The sequence below is a fragment of the Lipophrys pholis genome, assembly GCF_963383615.2.
Source record: "Lipophrys pholis genome assembly, chromosome: 20".
Taxonomy (NCBI): Eukaryota; Metazoa; Chordata; class Actinopteri; order Blenniiformes; family Blenniidae; genus Lipophrys; species Lipophrys pholis.
In genome coordinates, this window is record NC_137648.1 from 725095 (window position 1) to 748276 (window position 23182).

Below are 23182 nucleotides of genomic sequence, written 5' to 3' on the forward strand. Positions count from 1 at the left end.
CTGTTTCGTTTCAGTCCTTTAGGTGATTTACTTCATAACCCTGCTCATGTTCTGTCTCTTTTCAGTCTCAGTTTTGACGTATTTCTGGATATTTCTGTGTCATTTTATGCAGATTTGGAGCCACTTTGTACACGATGGTCCTCTTGTGTGTATTTGTGGTGAGTTTGTGTCAGATTGGTACATTTTATGGTCACTTGAGAATAATTTGTGTGTTTTTTATGTATATTTGTGGTTTTTGTCTGTTATCTTCTGGTTATTTTGTGATGGAGGCCACAGTCATCACGCAGTGACTCAGAGGACACACACACACACACACACACACACACACACACACACACACTCACAGGATGCTTCATTGTAGTAGACGTTGACTCGGTCCAGCTGCAGGCTGGAGTCGCCCACGTAGTTTCCCGCGGGGTCGATGCCGTGTTCGTCACTGATCACCTCCCAGAACTGAGGAGAGGAGAAGAGCATGAGAGCTGCGATGCGTTCAGGGACCTGCACACTGAGAGCACCAGGTAAGAGCCGCGGTGCGTTCAGGGACCTGCACACTGAGAGCACCAGATAGCCGCGGTGCGTTCAGGGACCTGCACACTGAGAGCACCAGGTAAGAGCCGCGGTGCGTTCAGGGACCTGCACACTGAGAGCACCAGGTAAGAGCCGCGGTGCGTTCAGGGACCTGCACACTGAGAGCACCAGATAGCCGCGGTGCGTTCAGGGACCTGCACACTGAGAGCACCAGATAGCCGCGGTGCGTTCAGGGACCTGCACACTGAGAGCACTTTGAAATCGTCAAGCCGCTAAAGAGTTTTCCTCTTTGCTCTCACGTTTCACTGTGACATCATAAAACAGCTGTGTGATTGTTCCTGTGTGTGTGTGTGTGTGTGTGTGTGTGTGTGTGTGTGTGTGTGTCTGTGTGTGTGTGTGTGTGTGTCTGTGTGTGTGTGTGTCTGTGTGTGTGTGTGTGTGTCTGTGTGTGTGTGTGTGTGTGTGTGTGTGTGAGATTCCTGGAATACTCTCCGGTGGCTCACAGAGTTCACTTCCCCCTCACATGTCTCGTGACTCTTGGGAAGAAGAAGTAATCCAGTACTTTTATACTCAGGCCCAGGTACTCGAGTACTTTCTGTTTCACTGTTTCTCTGCTTTAGTTTTATTCAGCGTCACTTTGGGACATTTAAATGAGCTGGAATCAGAAGATTTGGACTGAAAATCTCTTATTTTAAGTTTTCTTTGTATTTCATGTCTTTTTATTGAAACTGATCTTTTTGTGTCCTTTCATGTCTCGTATGAAGTTTTGTGGCCATAATATATCACAGTTTTAGTTTAGCATGTGTATCTGTTGGTGAGTTATTTTTCTCTATTGGTGCTGATTTGTTGTTTTGTGTTTCTTCTGGGTTCTTTGTGTTTTATTTTTCCACTTTGGGACTAAATGTGGTCGTTTCATGTTGCTTTGTGGGATTTTCTGGAGTTTCTTTGTCACTTTGGGTCAGCCTGTTCATTCCACGTCTCTGCAGTCACTTTATTTCTATTTCTGTTCTGTTGTAACTTGATTTTGTTTCTTTGAATCATTTTAGTGGTTTTATTTCACTCCTAACTTTCTTATTTCAAGAAGTTCCAGTGAGTATTTTATTGTTTATTTCTCTATTGATAATATTATATAAACTCTATTGATTTTATTTGCCTGTTTTGTGATATTTTTTAATTTATCAGTGGATTTGTGTGTTTTTGTGGTAAAATTATACTTTTATGTTTTTTTTTCTCCACATTTTGTTTATTCTTCTGATTTTGCAGACATTTATTTTACACTCTCTTGACAATGTGTTTCTTCATGATTATTAAGTGGGTTTTTGTAATTTACCCTCTGATTGTTTAAACTTTTCATCTCTTTGTCTCTAATTTCTGTGTTTTTTTAAACTTCCTAGATGTTTTGTCTCAGTGGGAAAGCTTCGTGTCATTTTGCAGTTGTTGATTTTTTTTATCTTCTATTAAATTTTAATTTGTTTCTATGTCCACTTTTTCATCTGTTTCTTCATCTTGATGCTCTTTGAGTTTATAAATCTGACATATTAATCTCCTTTATTCCACCAGATGAACAGGAAGCTCAGAGGTTAATGTGTGTTAACAGCTCGTCTGAGTCTCTGATTGTTCAAACACATAAAACGTGTTGGGGATCCTCCTGCAGGAGCTTCTGCTTTCCATTCATTCAATCTGTGCACATTTTAGGAAGACAACTAAAGTGCACATGTGTTGTTTCGTGGCCTCAAGGTGTTTTTTCTCCCAGATTATCTGGACAGACAAAACATCAGTGCAGCTTCTCCTCTGCAAACTAACTTGAACAAAATCATCTTAACAATCAGCATTAAAATCTAAAGAAATTCTAAAGAGAAATGCTAATTTGGTTCATTTGTGTGACTTTAAAGTCTCGTTTAATTGAATATTCACATATTTGCATCAACTTAAGGACTTTTTGAGAAACGATTTCAGTTTTAAACGAGTTTGTTTAAACACTATGAGTGGGATAGAAGTAATAATAATAATAATAATAATAATAATAATGTAAAATGGAGCAAGAGCTCATTGATAATAATAAGGCTAATTGAAAAAATGTGAATAAAAGAAGAATAAAGAATTTGTACCTTGGTTCCGATCTGATTCCCGCACTGACCCGCCTGGATGTGAACGATCTCCCGCATCCTGCCGCTCGGATTCTGCGGTGAAAGAGGTTGAAAGAGGTTAAAAGAGGTTTGAAAGGGTTCGGAGGCTCTGAGAGTTTCCGCTGCGCTCCTGCTGCTGGATGTCCGTCACGGGAGCGCGCACACCGACACACTGCTCTCTTCTACAGCCATGCGCGCTCCCGTGGCCACTCCCTGAAGTCCACTTTGATGAGACAGCAAATAAAGTTTCTCACTTTGAATTCTATTCTATTCTATTCTTTTCTATTCTATTCAATTCTATTCTATTCTATTCTATTCTATTCCATATTGTACTACTTCTGCGCAGAAGATTACAAAAGTTATTATACAAATACTTTCAAGTTACAACACAAATACAAAAGTTACAACCCAACCCCTGTGGTCACGCTCTACATTTCTATTTGTCTTGTCACTTTTCTGTATTTTTGTAACTTTTATGTAGTTGTGTAACTTTTGTATTTTTGTTGTAACTTTTGTATTTTTGTTGTAACTTTCATGTATTTGTGTTTTAAATCGTGTATCTTTGTGTAGATTTTGTTTATTTGTTTTATACCTTTTGTGCTCATGTTCTAGCGTTTGTGTATTTGTTTACCAAGTTCAGTATTTGTGTTGTAACTTTTGTACTCATGTTGTACTTTTGTACTTACACTGTAACGTATGTACTCATGTTGTACTTTAGTGTTTCAGACTGAGTAGTGAGTCTTTAAATATCTCCGGTCGGTCTGTGACACTTGTTGCTCGCCGGAATGAGGAAGATCTCCTGCAGGGAATTTTTTTTTTTGGTCCCTCATGTGTCAGACATTCCTGAAGCCTGTTGATGAAGAGGAGGATGAAGCGGATGATGATGATGATGATGAAGCAGGGGTCAGCTGCTGTGTGGTGGAGTCACTTTACACGATGCTGCGAGCCGTAAAAACAGGAATCTGTCCCTGCAGCGTCATCCTGCTCCAAACAAACCAGCTGCTCCAACAAGCTCCGTCTCTGTAATCCACATTTATTAGGATTTTTCTTTTCTTGTGTTGATTCTGTTTCATTTGGAGCCGTGGGCTTCACAGCAGGGCATCCAGGGAGCCGCTGGAGGTCAAAGGTCATGGCCAGAGAACCACACTCGTGACCTGCAGTGGGATTCAAACCTGCAAACTTCCAATCCCAACTCCATTTCTCTGATTGGCCACTGCCAAGTGTCTTAAAAAGTGCTATAAAAATAACATGTATTATTATTGGTTATGTCATGTAGTATTAATTTATATCCATTTGTTTTCTATTTGGCCATATTGTCACTCTTTGTATTTCTTCCTGTTTTTGTAATTTGTATTGTTTCAGAGTCAAATTATTGTTTTTCTGGTCTTTTTAAGTTACATATGGACAGTTTGAATGGAAACTTAAGAACAACATAACGTAAAAAGACACTATAAAGAACAAAACGACACTAAATGCCACAAAAAAGACAAAACGACAAGTTAAATATTTAAATCAATTGGTTCAGCTTCTCTGAAGCTTTTTGTTGGTAGGAACTTTTCTCCGGCGCTCATGTTTCCGGACGGACGGACAAACGCGGTGCGCAGAGCGCTCTGCTTAAATCGGTCTTGCCTGTAGTCAGAAACGTCAAAACAAATCAGAAAACTTCAGTTTTTACTTGAAAATGAAGTTTCGAGGAAAAATCGTCGACATCGCCTGTTTGAACCACTTCAGCCGTGAGTCTCCGCCTCTCTCGGACCCTCACAGCCGCCCAGCGAGGCCGACGAGCGGCTGCTTTTCTCCAGAAACACCCTGACCAGACTTCGGTCCTTTTTCGAAAATACACTTAAAACATGTACATCTAAAGCCACAAAGAGAAAATATGTATTTTCTTTCAGTTTTGTTACAAGTTTCTTGAACTCTGTTAATCGGCTGAGAGCATTTGTTGAAATATTTCCCCATTTTATCACATTTTGGTGTTTTGCTGCTCCTTTCTACCCTTAAACAAATCTACCATGGAGCCTGAACTACAACATTAGAATAATCTTTACCACAGGATTTGCCACGTAATCATTTATTTCAGTAATCTTAACCCAAATACTGTTTTCTGTTATTAGACCTGGCATATGAGGGTTTTATTTTTACTTTTAAAGCTCGAAACAAAACACAAAGTGAGTAGGAACACCAAATAAAAAAGTAATCAGAAATACACAAAATGATGATAAAGACATAAATAAAAGAAGAAGACACAAAACTAAATAAGCAAGTTTAAAAACACTTTTTTTAGGCGTTCTTTAGATGTTGCTCAGTTTTTCTTCCTGTTTGTCACTATTGTGTTTTTGTTAAACATCTATTACAACAACGTGTGTGTGTGTGTGTGTGTGTGTGTGTGTGTGTGTGTGTGTGTGTGTGTGTGTGTGTGTGTGTGTGTGTGTGTGTGTGTGTGTGTGTGTTCTTCCCAGGCGTCATCACCACCATCTCCAAACTGACCAAGAGCTGCGTCCTGCGTCTCACGCCAGACAACCTGTTCTTCGTCATGTCGGGGAAAGTGGCCAACGGAGGAGTGAGCATGTGGTGTGAGCTGGCACAGGTACACACACACACACACACACACACACACACACACACACACACACACACACAGAATAAAGACGAGCGGACTGTCTCTCCTCCGTCCAGGTGAACTTCTTCGACGAGTACCAGATGGAGGGTGTGTCCTCCGAGGACAACGAGATCTGTTTGGAAGTGACCCCGGAGAATTTGTCCCGGGCCCTCAGGACGCTGCAGAACGCCAAGGTCCTCAAGCTCAAGCTGACCAAGAAGCATTGCCCGTGTCTCACCATCGCCGCGGAGCTGGTGAGGACGCCGCCGTCCCCATCCTCCGCCTCCACTTCCTGTCCTGCCCCCACACTGACCCCGTGTCTCGCCCCCTCCCCCGCAGCCCACCCTGTCCAGCGCCGGCAAAGTGGTCACCCACAACGTCCCGGTGGACGTCATCCCGCGGAGGCTGTGGCACGAGCTCAAAGAGCCCAGCGTCCCCGACTTCGACGTAAGAGACACTTTTTAAACACCTCGGAGTTCTTTGTCTGTCCTCCGTCCCTCCGTTGGTCCTTGTGTTAGCAGGACTGGACCTTTGGTCCTTCGTCACACCGTGAGACCGGTTCAAGGACGGCCGTTGTCAGGGTGACCGAAGACGACCTGCGCTGGCATTCAGACCGTGTCAGGTGTTTGTGGTGATGCTGTTTGTTCCGTTTACATCTCGTGTGTTTTGTTGGAAGATGAAAGACTGGGACAGTGAATGCTAGCGTACAATGCTATTAGATGCTAACAAGCTGACTTTGCAGAATTAGCATCTCAAGTTGTCTTCTCCCACCGCGTCTCTGTTGTCCTCCTCCTTTGGATTTCTCTCCAAACACACTCAGGTGTTGTTAGGTGATTTTTAGTGAACGGCTGGCGCACGCTCATGTTTTATTCTTGTACAATCGTATTGACTCAAGTCGTCGTAGTATTTCCATCGTTCAGACTGAAAACGTCATGTCGTCTCCCAAAGTGTCTTAGCTTGGTGTCGTACAGTGAGGCTCGCTGTGGACTACAGATTGTTTGTAGAAGAAGCAGACACACACTGCTCACTTGCTCCTCCTTTGGCGGAACATTGGTATTACACTCAATTCTTCCCACACATGCACCTCTCCAAAATATAGACAGGCTCCGCCCACTGCTGCTCAACAGTCCCGCCCCCTTTTGTCCCCATGAGGAAGATGGAAGTATTCTGATTAAACATTATAGTGTGTGTGTGTGTGTGTGTGTGTGTGTGTGTGTGTGTGTGTGTGTGTGTGTGTGTGTGTGTGTGTGTGTGTGTGTGTGTGTGTGTGTGTGTGTGTGTGTGTGTGTGTGTGTGTGTGTGTGTACACCTGCAGGTGAGCATCTACCTGCCTCCTCTGAAGACCATGAAGAACGTAGTGGACAGGATGAAGAACCTCTCCAACTTCCTGGTGCCGATCCTCAGAAAACTCAAACATGTTCAGAGTTTCTCATGTTTATTTGTTCACAGCAGAGAAACTTTAAAATAGTAAAATAATAAGGTGAAGAAATAGAAATGACTAGAAATAGTGTGAATATGAGGAGTACAATTTATGTTGTTATTACAGTCACGTGGATAAATTCCTTCCTCCTCTAACATCCAGATTATAGAGCATCTTCCTCCTCTAACGTCCAGATTATAGAGCATCTTCCTCCTCTAACATCCAGATTATAGAACATCTTCCTCCTCTAACATCCAGATTATAGAACACCTTCCTCCTCTAACATCCAGATTATAGAACATCTTCCTCCTCTAACATCCAGATTATAGAGCATCTTCCTCCTCTAACATCCAGATTATAGAACATCTTCCTCCTCTAACATCCAGATTATAGAGCACCTTCCTCCTCTAACATCCAGATTATAGAACATCTTCCTCCTCTAACATCCAGTTTATAGAGCATCTTCCTCCTCTAACATCCAGATTATAGAGCATCTTCCTCCTCTAACATCCAGATTATAGAGCATCTTCCTCCTCTAACATCCAGATTATAGAGCATCTTCCTCCTCTAACATCCAGATTATAGAACATCTTCCTCCTCTAACATCCAGATTATAGAGCATCTTCCTCCTCTAACATCCAGATTATAGAGCATCTTCCTCCCACTAACGGATCCTTTATCCTTTTGGGGACAAACAAAGTGCAAACGAGGAGATTAGTGACTTTGCTTTGGATTGAGTTGTTTCAGATTAACAGTCAGTTTGTTTGATGAATTCAGATTATCATCGAGGTAAATCTGTTTCAAAGTGTGTGTGTGTGTGTGTGTGTGTGTGTGTGTGTGTGTGTGTGTGTGTGTGTGTGTGTGTGTGTGTGTGTGTGTGTGTGTGTGTGTGTGTGTGTGCCTGTGTGCGTGTGCGTGTGCGTGTGCGTGTGCGTGTGCGTGTGCGTGTGCGTGTGCGTGTGCGTGTGCGTGTGTGTGTGTGTGTGTGTGTGTAGGTGATTACAGCCAACCTGAATGGGGAGATGAACCTGAAGATTGAGACGGACCTGGTTTCTGTCAGCACTCACTTCAGGGACCTGGGAAACCCTCCGTGGGGTAATGATGCCGTTCTTTTCTCGCCGCCGTGGCGAGAGCCGCCGTTTCACGTGTTTCCTTCTCGGCTGCAGGCGACGGCGCCTCTCAGGACGGGGGTCCGTCTCAGAGGAGGGACCCTGAGAGCATGGCGGAGGCCCGGGTGGACATCAGGAGGCTGCAGCAGTTCCTCATGGGGCAGCAGGTCAACCCCAGCAAGGCCATGTGCAGTAAGTCCCACTCCCACTCCGTCGCCATGGAAACGGAGAAAACACACATTCTTTTGTCTCTGTGAAAACAGGAAACAGCAACTTTATGAAAACGCTCCGTCGCCATTGAAATGGGAAAACGCAGTTATTGTTATTATTATTGATCATTCACACCACGGCTGTAGTAACTAGTAGTTCTGCACATGCTCAGTAGAGACAATCAGAACATTGATTCCTCCAGAGTGTCATGACTCCCAGTCCATCATTTCATGGACTTGATACTTTTATTTTCGTGATAACAATCCAACTTGGTGGTTTTATTTTGACAGTCACCGTAATAACAATCCAACTTGGTGGTTTTATTTTGACAGTCACCGTAATAACAATTCAACTTGGTGGTTTTATTTTGACAGTCACCGTAATAACAATCCAACTTGGTGGTTTTATTTTGACAGTCACCGTAATAACAATCCAACTTGGTGGTTTTATTTTGACAGTCACCGTAATAACAATCCAACTTGGTGGTTTTATTTTGACAGTCACCGTAATAACAATCCAACTTGGTGGTTTTATTTTGACAGTCACCGTAATAACAATTCAACTTGGTGGTTTTATTTTGACAGTCACCGTAATAACAATCCAACTTGGTGGTTTTATTTTGACAGTCACTGTAATAACAATCCAACTTGCTCGTCTGTCCACCAGAATGTCTTTGTCCTCCATTTGTTAATGTTTTGGGCTCATTGTTCTGAGTGTGTGTGGTTCCATTACAAAAGCTAGAACTACACTCGGTAGAGCGCATGCCTTTAGAAAAGCCACATTTCTTTGCAGAATCGCGTTAGCATCGCTAGCATGTTAGCCGGTAGCTCATATCGATGCTAACTAGCCCGTCAGGTAGCATCATCACGTTGAGGCACACAGATAAACTACGACCCGAGTCGATGCGCTCGCACCGTGGTTCTAGATACTGGCCGAGATGTTAGCTACGAGCTCCGGCGCGGTTAGCAGTGTGCTAACAGGCGGCTAACGGCAGCTTCCGGAGAACTGACGGCGCATCACGGAACTCCAGTATGTCCACACCGGAGGAAATGTCTTACCTGTCCAGGAGCTGCTGTGTCCAAAACATCGAATCGGTCCTCGGGTGACAAATCATCCCTGAAGATTTCGTTTTATTCTGGTCAGTCGTTTTTGCGAAAAGTTGATGAAACTCTATATACTTAGAAACCAATAAATAAATATATAAATAAATACACGTGGCCATAAACTTAACCGTCGCCACCAACTTTGATTGGCGAAGGTAACAACAGCGCTACTTGTGGCCTGGCATGCTAACTACATCAGTCTGCTGTTTCCGTGTGAACGCACATCGTTTTCAAAACGTTTCCGTGTGAACGCACATCGTTTTCAAAACTTTCCTGAAACCAAAACGAAGCGTTTCTAACGGGAAACGTTGTCGTGGAAACGGCGCCAAATTAGCATCAAAACATTTTCTCCGTTTTACTTTGGAATAATTGTTCTTGATTCGAAAGTTTTGAAAACTGAAACCGTGACGCCGGGTCTGGTCGTCCTCTCAGACATCGTGGACCAGAAGGTCCTCCACCTCATCCTGCTGCACGAAGACGTGTCCCTGCAGTATTTCATCCCCGCCGTGGCTTAGACCGCCGTCTTCCTGGGACCCGGGGAGGAGACTCGGTGTGGAGGTGGAGGAGACTCGGTGTGGAGGTGGAGGAGACTCGGAGGAGACTCGGTGTGGAGGTGGAGGAGACTCGGTGTGGAGGTGGAGGAGACTCGGGGGAGACTCGGTGTGGAGGTGGAGGAGACTCGGTGTGGAGGTGGAGGAGACTCGGTGGAGACTCGGTGTGGAGGTGGAGGAGACTCGGAGGAGACTCGTTGTGGAGGTGGAGGAGACTCGGAGGAGACTCGGTGTGGAGGTGGAGGAGACTCGGAGGAGACTCGAGGTGGAGGAGACTCGGAGGAGACTCGGTGTGGAGGTGGAGGAGACTCGGAGGAGACTCGGTGTGGAGGTGGAGGAGACTCGTTGTGGAGGTGGAGGAGACTCGGAGGAGACTCGGTGTGGAGGTGGAGGAGACTCGGTGTGGAGGTGGAGGAGACTCGGTGTGGAGGTGGAGGAGACTCGGAGGAGACTCGGTGTGGAGGTGGAGGAGACTCGGAGGAGACTCGGTGTGGAGGTGGAGGAGACTCGGAGGAGACTCGGTGTGGAGGAGACTCGGAGGAGACTCGGTGTGGAGGTGGAGGAGACTCGGAGGAGACTCGGTGTGGAGGTGGAGGAGACTCGGAGGAGACTCGGTGTGGAGGTGGAGGAGACTCGGAGGAGACTCGGTGTGGAGGTGGAGAGAACATCAGCAGAACGTCACTGAATCGAGACGAGAGAAAGACCAAGAGACTTCTGGACAAACGTTGCACTTTATTTTATTGTTCATTTTAACTTAAAAGAATTAAAGTTATGTTAAAGAACTTTCCCCTCTGACTCGTGCTCACTTTGATTTCACGATTATCACGGAGAAGAAATCAGGTTGTTTACATGATTTCAACAATAAGTTGTTTGTTTGTTTGTTTGTTCCTGGTGATCGAACAAATATCATCTTTTAGTTTAACTGATTGTATTTCTCTGGTTAATTTCCTTCTATTTCTCATCTTGACCAACATCTACTGAGCTACATTTAGCTTAGCATAATGATTGTGTGTGGGAAATAGCACCCTCTGCTGGTAAAAGTACAGAAACGACACTTAGAGCTACCTGAACCATCTGGTTCCTCCTATCAAGGCTCGCTATCGGTCCAGACTCAGTCGGTGGGTACCGAACACTTTTCAGGGAGGTTCTTCCTCTAAACTGTAAAATGTTTTTTTTTATGTCTAAAAGTCATAAAAACACTTTGTTGGTGCTTAAAATCAGAATGAAATAGAATAAAGACTTATTAAGATGTCAAAATAAAAACCTGGTGAGACGTGATGCCTGGGATTTAACAATCAATCAATACTAAACACTCCAAATAAGTACAGATATGTTTTCAAAACAAAAGCGGAACTGTGTTTTTATTTGAAATGTGGCGTAACGCTCCTGGATATAAAGAACCATGTTCCAGATGATTTGGTGGAAGAAAGCAGGTTATGTTGAAATGGTTTCTTTTACATTGAGAGGCGCCAGCTGAGGGGATTGGCCTCAGAACAGGACGCCACCTGCTGGCCTCAGGGTGAAGGCGCCGCCCCCCCCTTTTAAAGTGGAACCGACACTGGAGAGATGGCGGCTCGGGATCCAACCACAGGAGCTCAGACAAGAGGTGCTTCCCAATAGTCTTTAGGAAGCCTCCTAACACCTTTAGGAAGCCTCCTAACTCCTTTCACTAACTCCTTTAGGAAGCCTCCTAACTCCTTTCCTTAACTCCTTTAGGAAGCCTCCTAACTCCTTTAGGAAGCCTCCTAACTCCTTTCACTAACTCCTTTAGGAAGCCTCCTAACTCCTTTCACTAACTCCTTTAGGAAGCCTCCTAACTCCTTTCACTAACTCCTTTAGGAAGCCTCCTAACACCTTTCACTAACTCCTTTAGGAAGCCTCCTAACTCCTTTCACTAACTCCTTTAGGAAGCCTCCTAACTCCTTTCACTAACTCCTTTAGGAAGCCTCCTAACACCTTTACTTATCTCCTTTAGGAAGCCTCCTAACACCTTTCACTAACTCCTTTAGGAAGCCTCCTAACACCTTTCACTAACTCCTTTAGGAAGCCTCCTAACTCCTTTCACTAACTCCTTTAGGAAGCCTCCTAACACCTTTACTTATCTCCTTTAGGAAGTCTCCTAACACCTTTCTTAACTCCTTTAGGAAGCCTCCTAACACCTTTCACTAACTCCTTTAGGAAGCCTCCTAACACCTTTCCTTAACTCCTTTAGGAAGCCTCCTAACACCTTTCACTAACTCCTTTAGGAAGCCTCCTAACACCTTTCCGATCTCCTTTAGGAAGCCTCCTAACACCTTTCACTAACTCCTCTAGGAAGCCTCCTAAAACCTTTCACTAACTCCTTTAGGAAGCCTCCTAACACCTTTCCTAACTCCTCTAGGAAGCCTCCTAACACCTTTCACTAACTCCTTTAGGAAGCCTCCTAACACCTTTCCTAACTCCTCTAGGAAGCCTCCTAACTCCTTTCACTAACTCCTCTAGGAAGCCTCCTAACTCCTTTCACTAACTCCTCTAGGAAGCCTCCTAACTCCTTTCACTAACTCCTTTAGGAAGCTTCCTAACACCTTTCACTAACTCCTTTAGGAAGCCTCCTAACACCTTTCACTAACTCCTTTAGGAAGCCTCATAACACCTTTCACTAACTCCTTTAGGAAGCCTCCTAACACCTTTCCTAACTCCTTTAGGAAGCCTCCTAACACCTTTCACTAACTCCTTTAGGAAGCCTCCTAACACCTTTCCTAACTCCTCTAGGAAGCCTCCTAACTCCTTTCACTAACTCCTCTAGGAAGCCTCCTAACACCTTTCCTAACTCCTTTAGGAAGCCTCCTAACTCCTTTCACCAACTCCTCTAGGAAGGCTCCTAACTCCTTTCCTTAACTCCTTTAGGAAGCCTCCTAACACCTTTCCTAACTCCTTTAGGAAGCCTCCTAACTCCTTTCCTTAACCTTGTGACTTCCTCCACGGGGTTAAGGTGAAGTGGATAGGAAAGGAGATAGGAGGGAGTTTCAGGGATGTCTGGGCTTGTTTGGTAGCCATACTGCCCCAGCACAGCGCCCTCATGTGGACTCACAAAGAAAACAGGATGGATGGATTTTTCTTTTCAAACTCTTTTGATGACTTTTATCTGGCTGGTCAGAATTTGATTTAATTTCTTTACATTTCCATGTAATATATTAACACTTTTCCAGATATGAAATAATCCAAAATGTCTCCAAAGACAATCGTTGAGAAAATGACAGAATCTTCAACCCACACTAAAAGAAAACTCGGTAAAAACACACAGAGGAGCTCTTTAGCCAAACACAACTTTAATGACATCAATCATAAAAACACAAATACTTTGAAAGTTCTCCATATAAAAAGGATTTTTAATTGAATATAGAAGAATCGAAGGGGGCGGGGCTTCGGGTAGCAGCTTCGATGGTATTTTAAACAACAGGGTGTAAATATATTTGGAGGATTTACTGGAGGAAGAAGGGATGAAGTGTTGATTGCTGGAAGAGATGTTTGGATTTCATGCATTGTTGGTTCACTTAACGAGCTGAACAAATATTTCCTTCCCTTTAGGGAACAATAACGTGTCCGTGTGCCTGCGGGGCTGATAACAGCATGAGAGATGTGTTCTGTGTTCTGTGTTCTGTGTTCTGTGTTCTCAGTTCTCAGTTCGTGTGAGGCCTGAGAGCCTGTACTGAGCAGCGTGTCTAAAAGTACCTGCAAATATCTGTATTTCATTAAGGGCTTTTTATTTGCCCTCATTGTGGACTGACAGGTTCACATCTCTTAATTTTGCTACTGCCATACTTTCTGGACTATCTGTCAAACGTGAGTAATAAGGAGTACCTCTTTTATATTGTGCTTATTTTAGATTTACTGCCATTTAATTTTTTACTATTCATGTTTTAGCATCATCCGGGCCTCGGGCACAGAATCCTTGAATCCTTCTTAACCAAAACAAACAAAAAAAACAGTCAAAATCAGTCAAATACATCAGAAATGGAGGTTTTGCTTTGACACGATCGCATGCAGCTTTCTGTTGTGACACGGGGACATTTTGTGGTCACAAATGGTACCGACAGGTATATTTTGATATGTAAATCACCTGACTGTCCCAACAACTGAAAAAACTGTGACATATAGTCCAGATAATACGGTATATTATATATTAAAGCATTTTCTGGACTATAAGTTGCACCAGAACATCAGTTGTATCTTTCAGAAATGGGTTGTGATTCCAGATGCCATGTAGTTTATATTTTGATAAACAAGCTGCTTCAGAATGTATGTCCCATGACCAGCCAAAAAATTAAAAACAGTGATATTGTTCAGAAATTATGGTATATTACCGTAAATTCTTGACTATAAGTCAGAAGGTTGTTAGGAGGCCATTTCTGTATCAGAATATACCATTAAGTACTATCTGTGACCACTGGATGTCACTGTATGACAACAGAATCCTGCTACAGTTCCACAGAAAAACCTTTATTACTACTGGAATTGACTGAAAAGGCAAGAGGAAGACATTTTTAATTTTTGACTGATGCGACTTATAGTCTGGGAAATATGGTAATTGCTTTACAACAGCAAGAGCAAGTCAAACAGCATTTTACCGTAATTACTAGACTAAAAGTCACAACCTTTTTCAATCAATTGTCTGGTCATTTGAGCTAAATTAATAAGAAGTGACTTATGCAGCAAAATATAAACTTACATACTGTCTGGAACCACTAGATGTCACTGTATGACCACAGACCTGTGGTACAGTAAAACTCAAGCTTGGCATCCTGAGCTGAGGAACAAATTCAGAGAAGGTTCTAGACCAGCAGCTGCTGGACCAAGATTATCAATGGTCCCATCTGGAAATGGGAAATAAAGGTTCTTATATTATTTTCTTCCTCTCCAGGACATTTATAGACAGAATCAACTTTTAGTCCAGAAAATACAGTAATTATTTTTTTCTCTCGCAAATTAGTCATATTAACTCATGTTCAGATCCTCAATCGATAATTTCAGCCTGACACTGTTAAACTACACCGTCTACATATATTTATTCTAGTTGAGGTCACTTTAAAACAGCGCAGTGACGTCCTTAAGGGTGTTTCTATGATGGGAGAAGCTCTATCAGCTCAGTGCAGCTCTACAGTTCTCAGTCCGGCTTGTTTTCCTGAGTTTCTCTGTCGGTTCACACGATGATAAAAAATGTTGTGTTGTTTGCTTCATGGAGACTCGTGGACAGAAACTCTCAGGATGTCGACCCTAAATCTACAGACTCTGAAAGTCTTCGGCAGCTGAAAGGCCGACGTGGTCTCCTGCCCGCGGGGCGGCGGTCCGGATGGCGAGAACGAGGACCCTTCAGGGGCTACATGACAGAGCAGGGGGTCCGGCCCTGCGGCTGACCCGCCTCCATCTTCTCCACCTCCAGGATCATCCTCCTGAACACCTCCACCGCCGTCTGAGGGGGAGCAGAGGAACGGTCAGATTCCCCACGGGCAGCGAACGCCCCGCTCACCTGTCACACCTCACTTGGTTTTCTTTTGCTGAAGACTCAAGGAAGGCAGCGTTCCACGACTCCGCCAGAGCTTTCCCCTCCTCGAAGCTGATCACTCTGGAGGCAACAGCACAGGTCAGAACCACGGGGGAAAGATCTAGATCCTCCACAGGTCAGAACCAGAGGGGAAAGATCTAGATCCTCCACAGGTCAGAACCAGAAAGAAAGATCTAGATCCTCCACAGGTCAGAACCACAGGGGAAAGATCTAGATCCTCCACAGGTCAGAACCAGAAAGAAAGATCTAGATCCTCCACAGGTCAGAACCACAGGGGAAAGATCTAGATCCTCCACAGGTCAGAACCAGAAAGAAAGATCTAGATCCTCCACAGGTGAAGCTTTTCGATGTCCTAACCCAAACATGGCGCTCGCTCACTATGACAATTGAGAAATTGTTAAACTCAGAAAAACCTTCACACGTTCCAAATCTGCCAAACTCAGATTTCAGAGGAATTCCAAAATCTTTCACCAATTCGAGTGTTCAGACAAATTTTAGAACTCAGTGATCAAGATTTCTCACAAATTTAACTATTCTGACAAAGTCCCAATCCCGTGCAAATTCTGGAATTCTGAGAAACTCTAAATTCAAAAACAATTAAAACAACAAACCTCCAGAACTCGACCACATTCACACTTTCACCAACTCAAACCTTCAGACAAGTTCTAGAGACGTTGTACTAAGTTCCAGGACGTCCAGAACTTCTAGACTTCTCGCAAATTTGATGATTCAATTTCAAACTTGTACAAATTCTACAATTCAGAGAAATTAGATCTTTAAAAAGAGCAACAGGGTACGGTAGAGTCCAGAACATTCACACTTTATTTGTAGAATTCTCTTTTCCAACAACTGTGTGCTTTTTTAGGTGTGTGTGTGTGTGTGTGTGTGTGTGTGTGGGGGGGGGGGGGGGGGGGGGGGGGGGGGGTCTTACCGCTCCATGTGCAAATCTTTCTTGTTCCCAACTAAAATAATGGGGACTCTGGAGAAAGAAGAAGAAAGCAAGTGTGTGTGACAGCAGGAGATTTAAACCTGTGTGTGTGTGTGTGTGTGTGTGTGTGTGTGTGTGTGTGTGTGTGTGTGTGTGTGTGTGTGTGTGTGTGTGTGTGTGTGTGTGTGTGTGTGTGTGTGTGTGTGTGTGTGTGTGTGTGTGTGTGTGTGTGTGTGTACTTACTGAACGTTTCCCACCATGTCCAGCAGCTTCTCGTGGATCACTCGGACCACCTCAAAGCTTTTGTAGGACGTGACTGAGTAGATGAGGATGTAACCGTCCACGTCGATGGTGTAGCTCTGTGGGAAGATGGAGTACTCGTCCTAGAGCAGCACACAGAGTATCACGTTACAAAGTTACCACAGACAGTAATCCCATTACTTTTAGCAAGAACTCATTGTCATTATAAAACTGTTACTTCTGTTGTCGATCCAGATTATAGAGCATCTTCCTCCCCTAACACCCAGATTATAGAGCATCTTCCTCCCCTAACACCCAGATTATAGAGCACCTTCCTCCTCTAACATCCAGATTATAGAGCATCTTCCTCCCCTAACATCCAGATCATAGAGCATCTTCCTCCCCAACATCCAGATTACAGAGCATCTTCCTCCCCTAACATCCAGATTATAGAGCATCGTCCTCCTCTAACATCCAGATTACAGAGCATCTCCCTCCCCAAACATCCAGATTACAGAGCATCTTCCACCGCTTACATCCAGATTATAGAGCATCTTCCTCCGCTAACATCCAGATTACAGAGCATCTTCCTCCTCTAACATCCAGATTATAGAGCATTTCCCTCCCCTAACATCCAGATTACAAAGCATCTTCCTCCTCTAACATCCAGATTATAGAGCATCTCCCTCCCCTAACATCCAGATTACAAAGCATCTTCCTCCTCTAACATCCAGATTATAGAGCATCTCCCTCACACAGCTAGTGCTAATGCTAAGTTAGCATCATTAGCCTTCAGCTCAGGTGTCGTTTCCAGAGGGGCTCACCTGACCGGCCGTGTCCACCAGCTGCAGGTTGTACTCCTGCCCGTTGACCGTCATGGTCTTGGTGAACGCTGACAGACGGAGTCACAAACATCAGAGCTGAACAAACTTCAACCACGTTTCCATGGCAACGGTCTCAGAGGAGGTACTCACTGTTTTCTATAGTGGGATCATAGGAGTCCACAAACTGACCCTCCACAAACTGGATGGTGAGGGATGACTTACCTACACACACACACACACACACACACACACACACACACACACACACACACACACACACACACACACACACACACACACACACACACACACACACACACACACACACACACACACACACACACACACTGTGATCAGGCCAATAAAGTCATCATTTCCATCCATCTGCTGCTTGTCCTGTTCATGGTCGCGGGGAGACGATGTCAGCATAATGTGGCCGAGAGACAATAAATAATTTAAACCAATTAAAATGCAATATTAATATTGACGAATGTAAATATAATATAGCTAGTAATGTGATAATTTTAACAATTTAAATGTAATAAAGTAAACAATGTAAGTTTAACCAGTTTAAATGTAGTAATATAATCATTTTGGCCATTTTGAATTTAATAAAGTCAAAAATAATTTATTTTGACCAACTCAGATGTAATAAATCCAATAATGTCACAATTTAGACCCAATTAAATGATAAAACCAATAAAGTAACTTATGTCTAACACTAGTACTACAATTACTACAACTACAAATAAAAATAATATTAAAGGTGTTTCAGTTCTCTTATCAAAAAGAGGTCAAATAGATGCTGTAGTTGTTGGTGAATAGAGTAACAATACTTCCTAGAGGGAATTCTTAAGAGCATTAGTCCACAAAGAATAGTAATATATTACAGTAGATTGAATGAAGTATGAATAAATATGATACAGTATATTTAGATAGATCAGAGGACACACACCATACTGTAATCTCTATTATGGTTCTACTTTTTTACTATTCTATTGGATTACTGGTCAGTTACTACACTAAAATTAGTCTTTATTCCATTTCAAATGTCCAGAATTATCACGTTAATGGACGTTATAATGTAGCTTTTGCTGCACGGTTGCTGTTTTGGCTGCAGTCCGATAAACACTGTGATCAGGTAGAAAAGCTTCACACAGCTCAGGATGTGAAGTGTGACACATTACGACCTTTAAATCTCTAAAAACACACAACTTATTCATTCCTGCAGTTTTGATTCAATGTCAATCTGCAGCATCTCTGCAAGGGAGCGGATTTCTAATCACTCGTTTGCAGAATAAATCCATGAAAAGTAGTTTTTGTTCATTTCACTGTGAATTCACAAACTAACAAAACGTCTTTCTTTTCTGCTTTGTGGGGTTAAAACATCCACAGCTAACACGGTTCCTCACAGTTCACAGTCCTTGGTTTGTGTCCAGTTTAGGTTTTCCAGTCTTTTGATGTGGAGTCTGCATGTTTACCCTGTGTGTGCACGACTGACTGGTGACTACCTGTCCTCTAGGTGTGTCCTCTGATGGACAGCTCAGTCTGCATGTACAGCCCCATTAGAGCAGGAACAGCTTCGTTAGAGCAGCAACAGCCTTGTTAGAGCATGCACCGCCCAGTTAGAGCATGCACCGCCCAGTTAGAGCATGCACCGCCCAGTTAGAGCATGCACCGCCCGTTGCTCTGCAGTGATGCTGCCAGCTGCAGCATCAGGACCACACCTGCTACTGCTGCGCCATCTGATTTGCTGCCAGCAGACCAATCCCAGCTTGGAGCCAATTACTGCTGCAGGTGTGGATGTGTGGAAAGGAGATGTGTGCTGGTGTAGATGTGAAGCCCTGCTCCCTGACACCAGCGGCTCCCCGCTGCGTCCATGTGTCGCATCATGTGGACTCACCACGGGATGGACTCCACACACACTCCCACAGTTTTCACCGCCGCGACTCCGCTTTGACACGCAGGTGATTCGCGAGGAGGACTTACCCACCGACCTGTAGCCCAGCACGGCGATCTTCCGGGATTTGGGCTGCGGCATGGTGTTTTAATGTGAGCATCCAGCGAAGAGGACGGAGCTTCAGACCCGCTGCATCGTCTCACTGCATAATTAATGAGCTCCCCGCGCTGATTGGCTGAACGCACGGAAAGAGGCGGGCTCTTGTTTTTCTGTCTACATTTCAATAGGTTCAAAAGACAGCTGTTCCTTTCAATCCTTCTTTCATTGGACGTTGTGGCACTTTGACTCTTCCCTTGAGCCAATGAGATGTCAGGACGTTGCAGAGTGGGCGGGACCAGCGATGTAAACACGTCTGTTAGCTGCTGGTTAGCTCCGTGGCTAAGCTAGTTAACTCTTCACTAACTCGCTCCGTCCTGCCGCACTTTGGACCTCCTTCCCCGGGTTTAAATGGCTGCTGTGGCCCTGAGGCGCATCGCTCCGTGGCGTTTTGTCAAATTAAGAAGGTAAAACCGACACGTTAGTGTCAATAAACGATGATTTACGCGCTAATTTCTGCGTCCAGAGAGTCGATGACCTGGTTAGTTAAACTAGTTATCCTGGGTACTAACAGAAAACTAGAACCGAGTGTTTATCTGATGTTTGCTTGTTAGCAGCTATCAGGCTAAATCAAAGATTCTAATAGACACAGGGAGCTAAGCAGGTCGCAACAACCAGCATGAAGGTGTTTAAAATTAAAAAATAGTCGATAAGAGCTGAAATAAACGTTTTGAACAAGCAGAGTAAGTTTTTATTGGGATTATGGTAATTTGGATAAATGCACAAGGTACAAACAGGCTTCAGTCAGCTGTGACCTTTGCTCCAGTTTCTCAGAGAAGAGGTCAGAGATGACAGACAAGCTGGCTGTTCTTTCTTTCTTTCATTCATTCATTCATTCATTCATTCTTTCATCAACTGGCTGCTTTAGTTTTCAACCTGTTCAAATTTGCACTGTTTTGTTGGACTTCTGCAACCTTTTTGACCAAAAGAGACATTTTTACCACTTTTCACCAAATACAGAAGTTCTGCAGCAGCAACGAGACCATAAAGCAGATTATCATGTTCAGAAAGGAGGGAACATGTTAACCTTCACCCTGCGGCGTTAGTGGAGTCATTAGGAGGAAACAGAGGAAGAATAAAATCCCCAAAGAGAATAATAATATTATTAAAAGTACAAACTTATCAAAACATCATCAGTACTCTGCAGTTTTCTTTTCCCACAGAACCAAATGATTTCTGTCTTTTTTAAAGTTTAATTCTCTGTATTGATCTCAGTTTAGAGTTCTCTAAAGTTTAGATTATTACTGTATTAGTATCATGATCACATGTGCACGAGCACATATCGTCTCTAAAAGGTCCTGTCTCCATGCATTGCCCCCCACACACACACACACACAAAATGCAAAGTAGTAATTTTGACAAAAATTTAATTAACAGAATTTTGACCAATTCGATTTACTTAGTTTAAATTGGTGAAAATTACTTAAAGTATTTTTGACCAATTTAAAGGCAGTTATGTAGTAATAACTGACCATTTTAAGTTTAATATAGCCTGTAAAATAATAATTTAACAATTCAAATTTTATAAAGTTATAATTTTTTCATATGCTAAAGCCAATAAAGTAATAATTTTGACCAATTTAAATGTAATAAGTAATAAATTACCATTTTAAATAGTAATAAAACCTATAAAGTAATTCAATTCACAATTTTTAAACCTAATGTAAGTTATAATTTAGCCTAATTCACAAACATAGTATGATTCATTATTATTAGAAGAATAAATAATTAATAGCCATGATTGTTTGTTACTTGGCAGTCACTCTGATAAATTAACACTTAATACAAAGAAAAGGGGAAAAGGTGAAATGCTTCAAAATGAATCCATAAAATACACAGGATGGATTTACAAAAGGAATTTATCAAATCCACAAACACATTAATACAGAAACACGCCAAAATCCACTTTAGTTAAGTAAAGATGTTAAGTTTGAAAAGCTCCGCGTCAGCCTGATGTCCTGGGGGACTTTGGAGGGGTACTGTCTCTTTAAGAGATTCTCTTGGTTTCCATGAGGAGCTGCACCCGCCTGGTGATTTGAATTGTTCCGTCTGTGTGTCCAGTTTGGTGACGTCCATCAGTCCCGGCCTGACCTTCCACACCGCCGCGGCTCCCATGATGGGTGAGGCTCTGCTCCGTGGGTTTCTGGGGGGGGGTCTAGTTCCTGTTGGTTCCTGTTGGAGGGACTGCAGGTGATCACAGCATGTCGGGTTCTTCTACGTACGTCAGGTGATGGTTTGGTCCACGATGTGTCTCCAGGTGCCACCGTGGAGCAGTTTGAGCAGGCGAAGAGCGAACTGTCCTCGCTGAAGAACGACCCGGGCAACGAGGTGAAGCTGAAGATCTACGCTCTCTTCAAACAGGTACCACAAGATCCTCCAGAGGTTCCTCCAGAGGTTCCTCCAGAGGTTCCTCCAGAAGATCCTCCAGAGGTTCCTCCAGAGGATCCTCCAGAGGATCTTCCAGAGGATCCTCCAGAGGATCTTCCAGAGGTTCCTCCAGAGGTTCTTCCAGAAGATCCTCCAGAGGATCTTCCAGAGGTTCTTCCAGAGGTTCCTCGTGTGCTGTCGCAGTCTGTCAGAGCTACGCAAGTTACAGAATATACAGTTGCTGCTTTAAAATGTATTAAAGTTACACTGAATAAAAAGTTACTATGGTGCCGGTGATTGTTATATAGTGGGAGGAAGATGCTCTATAATCTGGATTAGTGGAGGAAGGTGCTCTATAGTCTGGATTGGTGGAGAAAGACGCTCTATAATCTGGATTAGTGGAGGAAGGTGCTCTATAATCTGGATTAGTGGAGGAAGATGCTCTATAATCTGGATGCTGCATGAAGTTAGACACAGCAGCTTCAACCTTTAGAACAAAGAAATTAGTTAATGTCTGGTTTAATCCTTTGGTGAATTTTTTTTTATGTTTTTTGGATTGATAAAAAAAAAAAAGTTGCAGTCATTCATCATTTTGCTCCTCTTCCTCCTCCTCCTTCTTCCTCTTCCTCTTCCTCCTCCTCCTCCTCCTCCTCCTCCTCCTCCAGGCCACTCAGGGTCCCTGCAACACGCCCAAACCCGGCATGCTGGACTTTGTGAACAAGGTGAAGTGGGACGCCTGGAGGTCTCTGGGCTCCACCCCTCAGGTAGGACGGGTCCAGGACTGAGCACCATGTGGCGCTCCACTCCCACATTCACTCTCCTCTCTGGCGCGTCAGGATGAAGCCCGCCAGCAGTACTGCGACCTGGTGTCCTCCCTGGTGGCAGCGGAGGGGGGAAGCTCCGCCCACTGTGGCCGCCCGCCCCCGCGGCGGGCGGCGCAGCATACAGCACGCTGCAGGTGACCACGGAGGACGGCATCACCACCATCAAGCTGAACCGACCGGCCAAGAAGAACGCCATCACCACGGAGGTGTGTGTGTGTGTGTGTGTGTGTGTGTGTGTGTGTGTGTGTGTGTGTGTGTGGTGTGTGTGTGTGTGTAGTGTGTGTGTGTGTGTGGCTCTTCACAGTGAAACAAACCGTTTTAATCAGATGAAATGATGTTTTCATGATTTTATCTCAGATGTACAGTGACATCATCGCAGCTCTGGAGGGCGCCGCCAAAGACGACTCGGTCCTCACAGTTTTCACCGGTACACACACACACACACACACACACACACGACACACACCAGGTATTGTGTTAAACTGTGTGACATCGAGAGTCGGGGGGATGTTGTGGTCACGGTGCCGTGTGCTGAGTGATGCGTTTGAGTACGACTTAAGAAAATCCGAACTCCCAGTTTGACTCGATAAGGATCTGCAGCAGTTAGAGCGCCGCTGCCATGATGGACAAGACGACCACCGCGGAGCTAAAGGCTGCTGATGAATGATGAAGAACCTCCTCCATGTTCCCCTGCCAGTTCTTTTCTGTGTAAATGGATCTCCAGTACTGAGTGTGGTTCTCCTGCAGGCGCCGGG

General features: G+C 43.9%; 3 protein-coding genes across 5 annotated transcripts in view; 1 reads left to right on the forward strand and 2 right to left on the reverse strand.

Annotated features, from left to right (window-relative positions):
• The window catches only part of tubb6 (tubulin, beta 6 class V), a 9389-nt gene extending 6533 nt beyond the window's left edge, over window positions 1-2856 (reverse strand). The window contains exons 1-2 of the mRNA XM_080489504.1: window positions 2637-2856; window positions 345-453 (exon numbers count right to left, since the gene is read on the reverse strand). Coding sequence (XP_080345630.1) covers window positions 345-453; window positions 2637-2693 — 166 coding nt within the window. The 5' untranslated portion in view covers window positions 2694-2856. The remainder of the gene's footprint in view (window positions 1-344; window positions 454-2636) is intronic.
• Window positions 2857-4235: 1379 nt separating this feature from the next.
• Window positions 4236-10434, forward strand: hus1 (HUS1 checkpoint clamp component). 2 transcript variants are annotated; one of them, XR_013936404.1, is made up of 10 exons: window positions 4236-4387; window positions 5114-5241; window positions 5331-5507; window positions 5593-5700; window positions 6569-6643; window positions 7669-7768; window positions 7840-7974; window positions 9528-9818; window positions 9902-10142; window positions 10203-10433. XR_013936404.1 is itself a non-coding variant. In XM_080489799.1 (8 exons), exons 1-8 carry the CDS (start codon window positions 4336-4338, stop codon window positions 9608-9610), a joined length of 858 nt encoding a protein of 285 aa, XP_080345925.1. In that variant the 5' UTR covers window positions 4236-4335; the 3' UTR covers window positions 9611-10434. The 2 variants fall into 2 exon arrangements, 1 of the variants encoding a protein (XP_080345925.1); XM_080489799.1 differs by having other exon boundaries at window positions 9528-10434.
• A 2500-nt stretch (window positions 10435-12934) lies between these two features.
• On the reverse strand, window positions 12935-19292 carry LOC308125318 (GTP-binding protein Rheb-like). 2 transcript variants are annotated; one of them, XM_080488972.1, is made up of 7 exons: window positions 19170-19292; window positions 17331-17402; window positions 17181-17248; window positions 16360-16499; window positions 16120-16167; window positions 15162-15248; window positions 12935-15095 (listed from the first exon to the last, which is right to left on the reverse strand). In XM_080488972.1, exons 1-7 carry the CDS (start codon window positions 19219-19221, stop codon window positions 15068-15070), a joined length of 495 nt encoding a protein of 164 aa, XP_080345098.1. In that variant the 5' UTR covers window positions 19222-19292; the 3' UTR covers window positions 12935-15067. The 2 variants fall into 2 exon arrangements, with proteins under 2 accessions (XP_080345098.1, XP_080345097.1); XM_080488971.1 differs by having other exon boundaries at window positions 12936-15095; window positions 15167-15248; window positions 19170-19286.
• Between the last annotated feature and the right edge of the window lie 3890 nt (window positions 19293-23182).